The sequence below is a fragment of the Babylonia areolata genome, chromosome 21 (genome assembly GCF_041734735.1).
Source record: "Babylonia areolata isolate BAREFJ2019XMU chromosome 21, ASM4173473v1, whole genome shotgun sequence".
NCBI lineage: Eukaryota > Metazoa > Mollusca > Gastropoda > Neogastropoda > Buccinidae > Babylonia > Babylonia areolata.
The window spans coordinates 41,083,587-41,096,971 of NC_134896.1; the positions used below are offsets into that span (position 1 = coordinate 41,083,587).

The 13,385-nt window shown below is 46.1% G+C and overlaps 1 protein-coding gene across 1 annotated transcript in view; it reads right to left on the reverse strand.

Moving 5' to 3' along the window:
• Window positions 1-447: 447 nt before the first annotated feature.
• Window positions 448-13,385, reverse strand: part of LOC143296625 (sodium channel protein para-like) — an 85,835-nt gene continuing 72,897 nt past the window's right edge. The window contains exons 28-30 of the mRNA XM_076608654.1: window positions 5,744-5,851; window positions 3,781-4,051; window positions 448-1,574 (exon numbers count right to left, since the gene is read on the reverse strand). Coding sequence (XP_076464769.1) covers window positions 448-1,574; window positions 3,781-4,051; window positions 5,744-5,851 — 1,506 coding nt within the window. The remainder of the gene's footprint in view (window positions 1,575-3,780; window positions 4,052-5,743; window positions 5,852-13,385) is intronic.

A 13,385-nucleotide genomic window follows, 5' to 3' on the forward strand; every position in this document is an offset into this window, starting at 1 on the left:
CGCCTTACTTTTCTGTCTCTCCACAGCCTGCATGTTATTAGTATTTTTTTTTAATTACTCTCCACAGCCTACATGCTATCCTTCGCAGTCTAAGAATGTGCCTTTCCCTGAACGTTGCAACGTTCATATCCTGTGTCTCTTCCTGTCCTGTTTACAAAGCCACTTCGTCTCTTCTCTGGGACGTCCCTCCATGTACCCGCGTTCCTTTTTAAAAAAAAATTTTCACGGAGGATACGTCTGTCCTCGTAGTTACTGCCTGGCAGCTAGCTAAATGCTTCAGACTGTGAGTTGGCCCTACTGCGCGTGTCTCTGACCAGCTGTGCGTGGAGCCAACGTGTTCAGCCCGTGTCTTGCTCCTCCCCGTGGACCTTTATCATGAGCTGGAAGCGAACCTCCCTCCCCAAAACCATGCTTCAGCCTGCCGAGCTCTGCTGACTAAAGCCCGTGTCATGCCACCACGCCGCTGTCCGGACCCAGCTCCACGGACCTGGAGTCCACCCCGTCACCCCCGTGCAGGCCCCCCGGACCGACCCCCCCGTCCTCGTCCCCGGGGTGCACCGTGCTGCTGGTGTCGGCACTGCCGCTCTGGCCGGATCCCCCACTCACCGCACTGGCCTTCTCCCCCTTGTCACCACGTCCTCCACCACCGCCACCACCAACGTCCACCCCATCGTCCTCATCGTCGTCGTCCTTTCTCTTGAAGTTCCTGTAGGCCTTCTGGATGATGCGCGCCGCGTAGTGCTCCTTCTGTCGCCGGAGCGTGTTGGAGATCATCACGTACGACTCGTCCTTGTCGTCGCCTGCCTTGGCGGGCACCGAACTGGTGTCCGACGTGCCCAGGAAGTTCTTGGTCAGGGCGTCCAGGATGTCCCGGCAGAAGCACTTGTCTCCCTCACAGATTGGGATCTCCATCTTCACCAGCAGGAAGTGGTTGGGCTTGGCCAGCCGGAGAGGCTCGTCCAGGAAGTCGACGAAGTCGGAGAGCTGGTCCAGCGGGATGTACTTGGTGGCCTTGGGGTCGTACTTTTCCCACTTTTCGTAGTACATGTCGAAGTCCTCGGGCATGAGGCCGTGCTGCACGTCCTCGGTGGCCTGCGAGAAGTTCTCCAGGATGACGGCGATGTACATGTTAACGACGACCAGGAAGCTCATGATGAGGTAGGAGGACAGGTAGAGCGTGGCCAGCGTGTACATGGTACAGGCCCCATTGGGCGGGCATTTGGCGATCAGCCCGTTCATCACGTCGCTCCAGCCGGCAGAGGTGCACATCTGGAACAGCAGGATGAAGCTGCTGAGGAAGGTCTGGAAGTTGAAGGCGTCGTCCAGTCCGTACTCATGGGGGGCGTTCATGAAGAAGTTCATGCCCATGATGGCGTAGATGAACATGACCAGCACCAGCAGCAGCCCGATGTTGAAGAGCGCCGGCAGGGACACGGCCAGGGAGAACAGCAAGGTCCGGATGCCCTTGGCAGACTTCACCAGCCGCAGCACCCGACCCACCCGGAACACTCGGATGACCCGGAGCAAGGTGGGCGAGATGAAGAAGCTGTCCTCGAACTCTGACAGGGAGGATGCTGAAAGAGAGGAGAGACATGTTTCATCGTTTCATAGTTACGTCTGGACACCCGCACCACAGGCATGGCAAGAGGAAATCATGGCAGTCTGGAAACTATTTAAAGTGTTTATGCAGAATGTCACAACGGAAAAGAGCATGCACGTCCAGTCAATATCGTGTACAAACTTCCTTCCTTTTTTTTTTCTTTTTTTTTTTGAGGCGTGGAGTAGGCGCAGGCATCATGACAGCTGCTGGATGGGAAAAAAAGGGCAAACTGAAATAAAAACCAGTTAAAGCATGATGACAATAAAGTCCAAATATTATATTGTAATCATCACAGTTTACAAAAGCAGAAACGATGGTAATGCAAATGCTGATGTTGCTGCTGATAAAGATGATGATGATGAGGAGGAGGATGCTGATGATTATTATGATACTGACGCCGATGATAATAATGAGCACATTCAAATTCGCGTGTAAGTTCACACTCTCTCAAAAACACAACTTCCTCAACCCTCTACGCCGTCTCCCCCCACCTCCCCCACTCCCTCCTGGTCACCTAGAATGGACAGGACTCCCCCTCCCCCTCCTGGTCACCTAGAATGGACAGGACTCCCCTCCCCCTCCCTCCTGGTCACCTAGAATGGACAGGACTCCCCCTCCCTCCTGGTCACCTAGAATGGACAGGACTCCCCCTCCCTCCTGGTCACCTAAATGGACAGGACTCCCCGCCCTCCCTCCTGGTCACCTAGAATGGACAGGACTCCCCTCCCCTACCTCCTGGTCACCTAGAATGGACAGGACTCCCCCTCCCTCCTGGTCACCTAGAATGACAGGACTCCCTCCTCCCTCCTGGTCACCTAGAATGGACAGGACTCCCTTCCCATCCTCCTGGTCACCTAGAATGGACAGGACTCCCCTCCCCTCCTGGTCACCTAGAATGGACAGGACTCCCCCCCTCCCTCCTGGTCACCTAGAATGGACAGGACTCCCTTCCCCTCCCTCCTGGTCACCTAGAATGGACAGGACTCCCTTCCCTCCTGGTCACCTAGAATGGACAGGACTCCCTCCCCCTCCCTCCTGGTCACCTAGAATGGACAGGACTCCCCTCCCTCCCTCCTGGTCACCTAGAATGGACAGGACTCCCCTCCCTCCCTCCTGGTCACCTAGAATGGACAGGACTCCCCCCCCCTCCCTCCTGGTCACGTAGAATGGACAGGACTCCCTCCCCCTCCCTCCTGGTCACGTAGAATGGACAGGACTCCCCCCTCCCTCCTGGTCACCTAGAATGGACAGGACTCCCTTCCCTCCTGGTCACCTAGAATGGACAGGACTCCCTTCCCTCCTGGTCACATAGAATGGACAGGACTCCCTTCCCTCCTGGTCACCTAGAATGGACAGGACTCCCCTCCCTCCTGGTCACCTAGAATGGACAGGACTCCCCTCCCACTCCCTCCTGGTCACATAGAATGGACAGGACTCCCTCCCCCTCCTGGTCACCTAGAATGGACAGAACTCCCTCTCCTGGTCACCTAGAATGGACAGAACTCCCTCCCTCCTGGTCACCTAGAATGGACAGGACTCCCCCCCCCTCCTGGTCACCTAGAATGGACAGGACTCCCTCCCCCTCCTGGTCACCTAGAATGGACAGAACTCCCCTCCCTCCTGGTCACCTAGAATGGACAGGACTCCCTCCCCCTCCTGGTCACCTACAATGGACAGGACTCCCCTCTCCCTTGGTCACCTAGAATGGACAGGACTCCCTCCCTCCCGGTCACCTAGAATGGACAGGACTCCCTCCCCCTCCTGGTCACCTAGAACGGACAGGACTCCCTCCCCCTCCTGGTCACCTAGAACGGACAGGACTCCCCTCCCCCTCCTGGTCACCTAGAATGGACAGGACTCCCCTCCCTCCTGGTCACCTAGAATGGACAGGACTCCCCTCCCTCCCTCCTGGTCACCTAGAATGGACAGGACTCCCCTCCCTCCTGGTCACCTAGAATGGACAGGACTCCCCTCCCTCCTGGTCACCTAGAATGAACAGGACTCCCCTCCCCCCCTCCTGGTCACCTAGAATGGACAGGACTCCCCCCCCTCTCCCCTGGTCACCTAGAATGGACAGGACTCCCCCCCCTCTCCCCTGGTCACCTAGAATGGACAGGACTCCCCCCCTCTCCCCTGGTCACCTAGAATGGACAGGACTCCCCCCCCTCTCCCCTGGTCACCTAGAATGGACAGGACGACGACGACAAAATCGAAGACGTTCCAAGGGATCTTGAAGTAGTAGAACCGCAGGCCGATCAGCTTGAGCACGCACTCCAGGGTGAAGATGGCGATGAAGATGATGTTGACGATCTGAAGCACGTCCTTCATCTCCTGGGGCATCCCGTAGAACTCCAAGGTCATGGTCAGCATGTTCAACATGATGATCATCATGATGGCGATGTCGAACTTCTGGTCCGTCGTCAGGTCGAAGATCAAGGCCGCAAATTTCAACTGCACGCACACGACATTAGTCAAAGCAACAGTCTGGTTGGTTGGGTCTGTAGCAACGGAATGTTAATGTGACAAATCAAACATTTTCAACCATCATGATTGGTTGGTTTGTGTGTTTGATTCGTGTTCCTTTTAAAAAGCGCGTTGGGTTACGCTGGTGGTCATGTATCTGCTTAGCAGATATGGTGGTGTAGCGTGTATGGATTTGTCCGAGCGCAGTGACGCCTCCTTGAGCAGTTAACTGAAGTGAATTGGACTGAACTTTCTTGGAGGACACGTCAAACAGAATGCTAACAACAAGACTGCGTCTCAAGAATTCTCCTAACACATCTGTCAATAAATGGATGTCTCACTGCCTAGCATTCTGTTTGGCTGAAATATTGGCTTTATTGTTGGCAAAGCCGGGGCGATATTCGTTTTTTGGTTATCTGAAGCATGCACGATCATTTTTCTTTATTTCTTTGCGAACTTTCATGGGTATTTTACCATTGTTATGTAATCAAGCACTCAATATACTGTGTGCAATAAAATGCATAAATTAGTTTAAAAAGTTTCCTTTTTGGATAATAAATAAATAAATAAACAGATAAACAAATATATAAATAAAAGAAAAACAATGTTGATAGTATCTGTTGCATTATACATCAGCTCGCCAATGCATTATGCCCCAGCCAATGTTCACAATTCAGTGTATTCCATTTTGATTCGCAATACCATTCTTTTATCGAAAATTCTGATCATTTTCCGCCATTACGTTTGCTGATCGTATGCATAACGTGACAGAGCACGAAATAAGCTCGTTCTTGTTATTGATCATGCGTTTCCTTTCAACACTGAGCACATCAAACGTTGCGATTTGTATTGTTTCAAGAATTGAAAAGGTTTAAACCGAGTATCCGAAGCTCGCTAAAATAAAAGGTAGACAGCCCTTTGAATGCTTCACGTGTATTAAACATGTACATCTGTATCTATCTATCTATCTATCACACACACACACACACATACTCTCTCTCTCTCTCTCTCTCTCTCTCTCTCTCTCTATATATATATATATATATATATATATATACACACTAAGACAAAACCACACAGCTCTTTAAATGCTGAAACACGCACATGTCATTTAAAAGTGTGTATCTTAGTATGTTTTTATCGTGAGCTACACGATCACATGAAAAATTATCTTAAAAAATAACAAAGTTGATACGACTTGACTGCACTGTACTGGGCAGTATAGCACATGATCTGACAGCTACGAAGTAAGCAGTGACCCCATCACTACCACTACAACTGCCAGCGCAGCTTAGCTTCCAGCCACGTTTCCAACCACCTTTCTGGACCACTTTCTGATGAGACGAGAAACCGAGGTCCCGTGTGCACCATGCACTTAGCGCACGTAAAAGAACCCACGGCAACAAAAGGGTTGTCCCGGGGAAAAATTCTGTAGGAAAATAATCTTCGATAGGAAAACAAACAAACAAACAAAAACTGCAGGCAGGAAAAAAATACCAAAAATGTGGGTGGCGGTCTCAGTGTAGCGACACGCTCTTCTTGGGGAGAACAGCCAGAATTTTACAGAGAGAAATCTGTTGTGACAAAGAAAAAAACAACAACAACAAAACAAACAAACAAACAAACAAAAAAACCAGTAATACAGAGCAGGAGAGACGCCCGAGCGGCCTGATTACTTACCTTGGGTTTGGGGATGGACTTTTGCGGAGACTTGGACGACATCTTCTTCATGGCCTGATAGTACTTCTTCTGGTCGTCAGTCATGAACAGCTCCAGGGAACCTCCCGCCTGTGGATACACTGACTGCGGTTAGGGGGCGGTAATCCTGAGAGGGACCGGGGGGGGGGGGAGGTGAAGAGGTAGGGGACAGAGAGACAGACAGACAGACAGACAGAGAGAAGAACACACGCAATTCTGGGTTTTTTTTCTACCCAATCATCTGCACTTTTTCAGTGGCATTACACCCATGCCGCTCCTTCCGATTTCCCCATATACAGCCGAAAATGCAATCCACAACAGCATTTCAGAGAGAGAGAGAGAGAGACAGACAGACAGACAGACAGAGACAGAGACACAGAGAGAGAGAGAACCTTTCAAGTCACAGTTCGCCTGTAAGGTTTCACGTTTACTATACTGGCAGACTGATCTGGGAAAAGCAATGGGACACTATTGAAGACCAACAAAACCCCCATGCTTTTGGAATGATCCAAACAGCGCGAAGAGTTTACAATATGTATGAGATGCCACACTACATAAATCCCACGAACATTCCGTTTTCAAGGTTGATGATGTTGATGGTGATGATAATCATAATCCTCCCCCTCCTCCTCCTACTTTTCTTCACCATCACCATCACCATCACCACCACCACCACCACCACCATCATCTCACTTAAGTGTTATCAAAATATAGTATCACAGTCAAAACAAACGTCGATATTAGAAAAAAACAAAAAAATACATGCATATGGTACGTGGTCCTAAACTTTTCCTCTGAGCTGACCACATTTCAATTGCATTGCATGACTCCCATCCGAATGTAAAGAACAATGAATATAAAACAACAACAGTGTTAGCATATTCCAATGTTAGTAATTTTAATAGTTCAAGCAGCTTACAAAGCGGATATACATTAATCCCCATCGCGGACATACATTACTCTAAACCGTTAGAAAAAACCACCAAATATGCCATGTATCCCCACGTACTATTGCAAGTAAAAACTGCCAGGCTCCCCATATCAAAGCTGCAAATCAGTTTTAAATGTCATTGTGAATATCTTGTCATGGTAACCACAGGCCTACCAACAATTTCGGCACTGACAGAAAAGTCAAGTTCATGGAACATGGCACAAACAACACACTTTTTCAAGACCTAAAAACGTCGTTCAGTCTCACTGATCTCCTGTTATATACCCATTTACTTCGAAAGCATTAATTTTCATTTCATATCGTTGACCTTCCCTTTTGGTCTGAGCGGCACGATGTTGTTTCAGAACCTTATGGGTTGTCATGTAGAAGGCACAAGTCATGCTGTACCAGTTGGACAACGCATGCGATGGAATTCCTGATCACCTTACCTGTCAACCACTACGCCTCTGGTGCAGAAGGTCCCTTTTGCCTTGCCCAGGAGCACCTATTCTCTAATAAAGCCGAACGCTGAAAACTGTGTGCAGGAATGTCAGATTCCAACTCTGCATTCGCAAGCTCACTTTCCCTTGTAGGCTTCAGGGTTAAAAATCATAGTCTGTGCTTCAACACATCAAGGAATATAGGAATGTTATAAGAGACATCTTTCTCCGTGCGTGCGTGCATGCGTGTACGTGTGTGTGTGTGTGTGTGTGTGTGTGTGTGTGTGTGTGTGTGTGTGTGTGTGTGTGAGTGAACGCGTCTGTGTTTTGTTGTTGCTGATTTTCCGTTAGTCCGCAGGCTAAATGGGAAATGAGATCGCACACAAAGCAAGGAATGGAGCCAGACATAACGAAGTGTTTTTGTGAGCAACATGTTGTGCGATGCAATGGCAGCGCCAAACACAATGCGTGTATATGGGAGGATGCAGTTGGCGTTGTCCACACAAATAATCAGAAATAAAAAGCGTTGCTCTTCAGCTCAAGTTGTTCATATCGCCCACGATTTCTCGCAACCCCACAATTTCTCTCACTTTAAGAGAAATTGTACGATCGCGAGAAAGTGTGATCATTCCCCTCCCACGTTTTCTCTCAGTTGCGAGAAAGGGGAACGAACGCACTTTCTCGCAATCCCACGATTTCTCTCGAAGTGAGTGTGAGAAATCGTGGGCTTACAGTGTGGTGGCGGGAAGTGGGGTGTAGAGGTGGGTGTGGTATCGGTTTTTTTTGTTCTTATATCCACCCAAATACTCTTCATTTACTTTATTTATAAAGCAACAAAAGTCTCTTCGACTCTGCACTGGACAGACTGGTCAAACCACTGTCTTCCGCATTCGACAGAAAAATATCTGACCGACTCTGGGGGGGAGGGCGAGGGGGTGTAAAGTCATGTCCAAAACTTGGAACGGTTTTAACAAGGATGGGCAAAATGAGAATAGGCGTCACGAGGGAAGGCACAAAGGGACCCAATAGCTCCGGCTTGCCAGTGGCTGTGTTGACGATCACGTGACGAAACGGAAGGTGAAGGTCACAGGGTTTGTGTGTTTAGACATCAACATTACATGGGGAAGCATTCGTGAAAGGACGTGACAAGAAAGAAAGAAAGAAAGAAAAATTGTGGTCTAACCCGCAAAAGGACATGTGGTCGTACCGTCCAATCTAATGATGATAGGGGGAAGTCATGCAAGTTTTGTTTCTACACGTACCTTGATTAAGGTGGATGTCCGATCAGGAATTAACATGTGAGGAGATATAGATAGATAGATAGAGACAGGCAGACAGAGACAGAGAGAGACTGTTTATTCAGATGTAGGCCATGGACCCTTATGAATGGGCATGTGAACATGTATATGAAAAGCATGAATACACAAATACATATCATGGATCTCACAACATAGTAAACATCAAAGTAAACATTGTCATGAAAAAAGAGGATCTGCCTCAGGTTGAATGCTTTGTACAAAAACAAAGACAGATTTCTAACAATCTCGGTAGAAGCAAAACAGAGTAAGACACAGAAGGATATATATATATATATATATATATATATATATATATATATATATAGTTAGGTAGATAGATAGAGAGTTTCAGTTTCAGTTTCACTTTCTCAAGGAGGCGTCACTGCGTTCGGACAAATCCATACACGCTACACCACATCTGTTGAGCAGATGCCTGACCAGCAGCATAACCCAACGCGCTTAGTCAGGCCTTGAGTGCATGCTTACATATTTGTGTACCTATGAAAGTGGATTTCATTTTACGTAATTTCGCCAGAGGACAACACTCTCGTTGCCATGGGTTCTTTTTCAGTGCGCCAAGTGCGTGCTGCACACGGGACCTCGGTTTATCGTCTCATCCGAAAGACTAGACGCTCAGTTTGATTTTCCAGTCAAACTTAGGAGAAAGGGCGAGAGCGGGATTCGAACCCACACCCTCACGGACTCTCTGTATTGGCAGCTGAGCGTCTTAACCATTCTGCCACCTTCCTCAAGAGAGAGAGAGAGAGAGAGAGAGAGAGAGAGAGAGAGAGAGAGAGAGACCGACACAGACAGAGACAGATAACTGAAAATTACCACATTTAGCAATATTGCCATCAACGCAAAGACTACGCTGTCTGAAAAAAACCCAAACATGACCGTTTCATCCACAGTAACAGCGAAACACAATCAAAGAATGAATGACATGATACCATGAACACAGCACCCCCTCCTCCTCCTCCTCCTGCCCCCTCCCCCCCCCCACACACACCATCTATCCAGCCAACCGTCACCTCTAAAAAAAAAAAAAAGACAGAGAAAAAAAGCAAAAAAAGCAGTACACAAGAGAACATGGCAAAACTATCACACTAAGTACAGCGGATGTCATTAACCCCTCGACTATTTCTGACGAGAACCGCTGTCGTTTCACTGAGATTGTTACATGGATCTTAGAGGTGGAGCTGTTTAGTCTATTGGATGGCACTGCTTTTGTTCAGCCAGAATCAACGACAACACTGAAAGCTTTTCAATGTGTTCAAATTGCGCTTCAAGTCCACGCCTCCTCATTGACCTCATTTCACCCAGTTTCGGCAGTCAGGGGGTTAAAATCTCTGCAGAGAGTTCAACGACTCTGAGACCCGTACACAGATCCCCTTTTGGTCATTCTTGGAAAATGTCCACGACCCTTGGTGCTTCTTTGAGGCAGCTATGGTCCACACACATAACTATGCTGATGCTTTCAGAATTCAAATAAGCTGAAATATATTCTTGTTAATAAAAGAGAGAAAGAGAATTCGGAAGGAAAGCAGAGTCCATAGACTGATGACTATAGAATTGAAATGAGCTGAAAAAAACAACAACATTGTTAATATGAGAGAGAGAATTCGCAAGGAAAGCAGTTGATCAATTTAAGCAAAAGATCAATAGTCAGCTTCACCCGAAAATAAAAGATTCACATGAGAGAATAAAAAAAAAAGAAGGCACCATGTGAAACTGAAAAAGGGGCAATATAAAGCAAAAAACAAAACAAAACAAACAAACAAAAAATCCCAGTTTTCAGCTGAAACACATTTTAGTTCAATTTTTGTTCATACACACGTACAGTATATATATATATATATATATATATATATATATATATATATATATATATATATATATATATATATATCTGTGTGTGTGTGTGTGTGTGTGTGTGCGTGTGTGTGTGTGTGTGTGTGTGTGTGTGTGTGTGTGTGTGTGTGTGTGTGTGTGTAAACTTGACAGTCCACGAAGGACTAAACACCAGATCCTAGCTCAATGGCTAGCCCAGCCCCTCTGTAAATGAGCGCGAGGCAAACTGGGCCGGATGGAAACCCTACTTCTCTTCCACTCCTCTCGTGCCACTTAACGGAAGCAATGTGACCGTGCTGCTCAAATCGCAGACTGTCCGAAAATCTAAGCAGCACAGTAGGTGCTTCATTGTCTGGACGTGGCTGGATTGGGAACATGGATGGTTGTAGGCGCATTACAGAAAGCTTATGCGTCGCAAATCGTGACGGTCGATTGTAGGACTACCCGCATAATTATGTCTTCACCTCTGAGTTAATGAAGATAAACGAGGACACAAACAAACAAACACACACAAAGAGAGCGCTGGAATTTGCCCAGTAATAAAAGCGAAAGCACATGAAAGAAAAAAAAACAAACCCAAAAACACCCCACACCAAATCTACAAAAATATAGTATTAATATTCAAAAGATATTAGTTATGAACAATTAAAAAAGTAATGAGGAGTCTACTTGTATATTCATATTTTCTATCAAGCATTTTCTCTACTGTCTAAAGTTATATACATCATAAAACATTTCGAAGAATGATTCATAAACATTGGTTATACAGCAAAACCACATATGATTGTCAAATACCAAAAGATATATCTGTCCAAAATCACATACAACACAAAAAAATGTGCTGATGAAAAAAGACCTGTTTTGCTGGATGAAAATCTGAGTGAATGATATTGTATGATTAAAGTGCGACAGTTAAAACAAAGAGGATAACACGCACAGATAAAGTTTAAACCGGTGAGTTATTAAATGCACATTCAGAAATAGATGACAACGGAGCACATATTCAATAACGATAATGATATCAATGCTGATGCTGATAATATCAAGAACAAGAACAAAATGAATGATGCTTTTGATCACACCTAACCAGTTCTGCTTGGTGAAAAACTAAAGAAGTAAAACTGACACACACGTGCATTCACTTAAACATCCCCAAGTAACGTACCATTTTTTTTCCATTGTACTCTGCAATTGTTCTACATTTTACCTGTGAATTACTGTGTTGCATTGCTGAGTATCTTAACTGAAATTCAGAATTTCAGTGGGTTGCATTACAACACATTCTAGCACAACGTGCTCAAGATTCGAACACTCGGCGCTCCAGTATTGGGACAAACGTCCTAACTCACGTCTTGGCAGTCTCGGTAAGGAAATGCTGAATCGCTGAAACCTACACGACGCCATCTGAGAGCACTGGGTTTAAAAAAAAAAGAAGGTTGTCCTCAAACGAAAACCGCTTTCATTATGCAAAGCGTTTCAATACAGCCAGATGATTCTTCTTCTTTAAAAAAAGAAAGAAAAAAAAGGGACCAACGTGTGGTCATACTGCTATATAACTCACAACTTACGAAACATCCCAGCCCCAGCCCACTCTGATTATCGATACCAAGCCGAGCTATGCCAACTCTTTGTATTAAAACAGGGCCCGAAAAATATTCAGTAGAATTAATAGCATCCTCACCAGCATTTCTTTCTGAGACAGCAAAGAAAATGACCTCCAGAGCGAAGAAACTGACCCCCAGATTCCCTTCAGACAGCCTCTGTCAGTGCATCACTTCAATGTACAAACTGACTTGAGAAGTGTTTTTCAACGCCCTCAATACCAGCTTGTGGCAAAACGATTTCATGTCGTCCAGGTTCTGTACATAACTGGCCTTATCAACATTGGAATAACGTGCGTGTGGCTCCATATGCGCTAGACACACGCATGGAGAGATTAAATCTTGGCATTACTGTGCTGGCATAAGGTTGAAATGTCTATACGAATCTTAAATACCCATCAAAACAGCACAAATTGATTGTGACGATAAAAAGAACAAACTCACCTGACAAAATGAACGAGAAAATGAATAAATGTGGTAAAATTTTTAGAAAGGAAACACAATGGGTGCTTAGTTTGTTGTTTACGCTGCTGTCATGATATCTAAGATCATGTGACACACACACCAAGAAAAAAAAACCCAACTGTGGTCTAAAGTCACGTGATACGATTTAGGTGCTGACGTTCCGAGGGGAAAAGTGGTGACGTCACCAGCAGCACTGGAGCAAAACTTCTGACCAGGAACAAGACACTGCTAACCGACTTGACTGTCAGGAGGTGGGTACATGCACGTCATAATCCTCAAGTTCAAAATCAACCACCAATCAAATAACGGATATGACACAACTGGATGTACAAAAAAAAGTCCAAACAAACAAAGACATACAAGCAAGAAACGGGGTTAGAAGGAAAAAATGGAAGAAGAGTGTTGAAACATCAAAATACGTCTTTTTAAATGAACGATTAAAAAACAAATCAGAGAAAAAAAAAATCACTGAACCGAAACTTACACCCTCTGAGACCTGGAAGATACAAAAGCCAAACACGATCAACAAAACAATCATTGAAGCCAACAGTCAACAAGGCACAAATCAAATCAATTCGATCGAAACCCAACCCAACCCAACCCAATCCAATTATGTTGATAAATGTCCCCCCCCTCCGCCCCCACCTCCCCCTGTCACCCCCATTCTCGTCCCTAAGGCTTTCTAACAGATGAGCATTAATTCTGCACAACAGACAGCTAAATGCTTTGAGTTTGAATACAGTTTATGTCCCAGTCCATTCTGTCTCGTCTTGGGGTTGAACGTGGTCAAGAACATTTGCTTTCATTTTGTCTGAGATTGAAAGAATTTGTAACTTCAAACCTCTACGACCCCCCCCACCCCCCAAAGAAAAAAAAAAGAAAAAAGAAGAAAAAAAAGGTCAATAGCTGCTATTCATTCCTGAACACGTGAACCAGAAGCTAAATAACTGGTTAGTGACCGGGTCTGACGAAATACACCCCCCTCCACCCCACCCCTCATCCCCGAAAAAAACCCAGACCCCCCCTCCCCACCCCCGC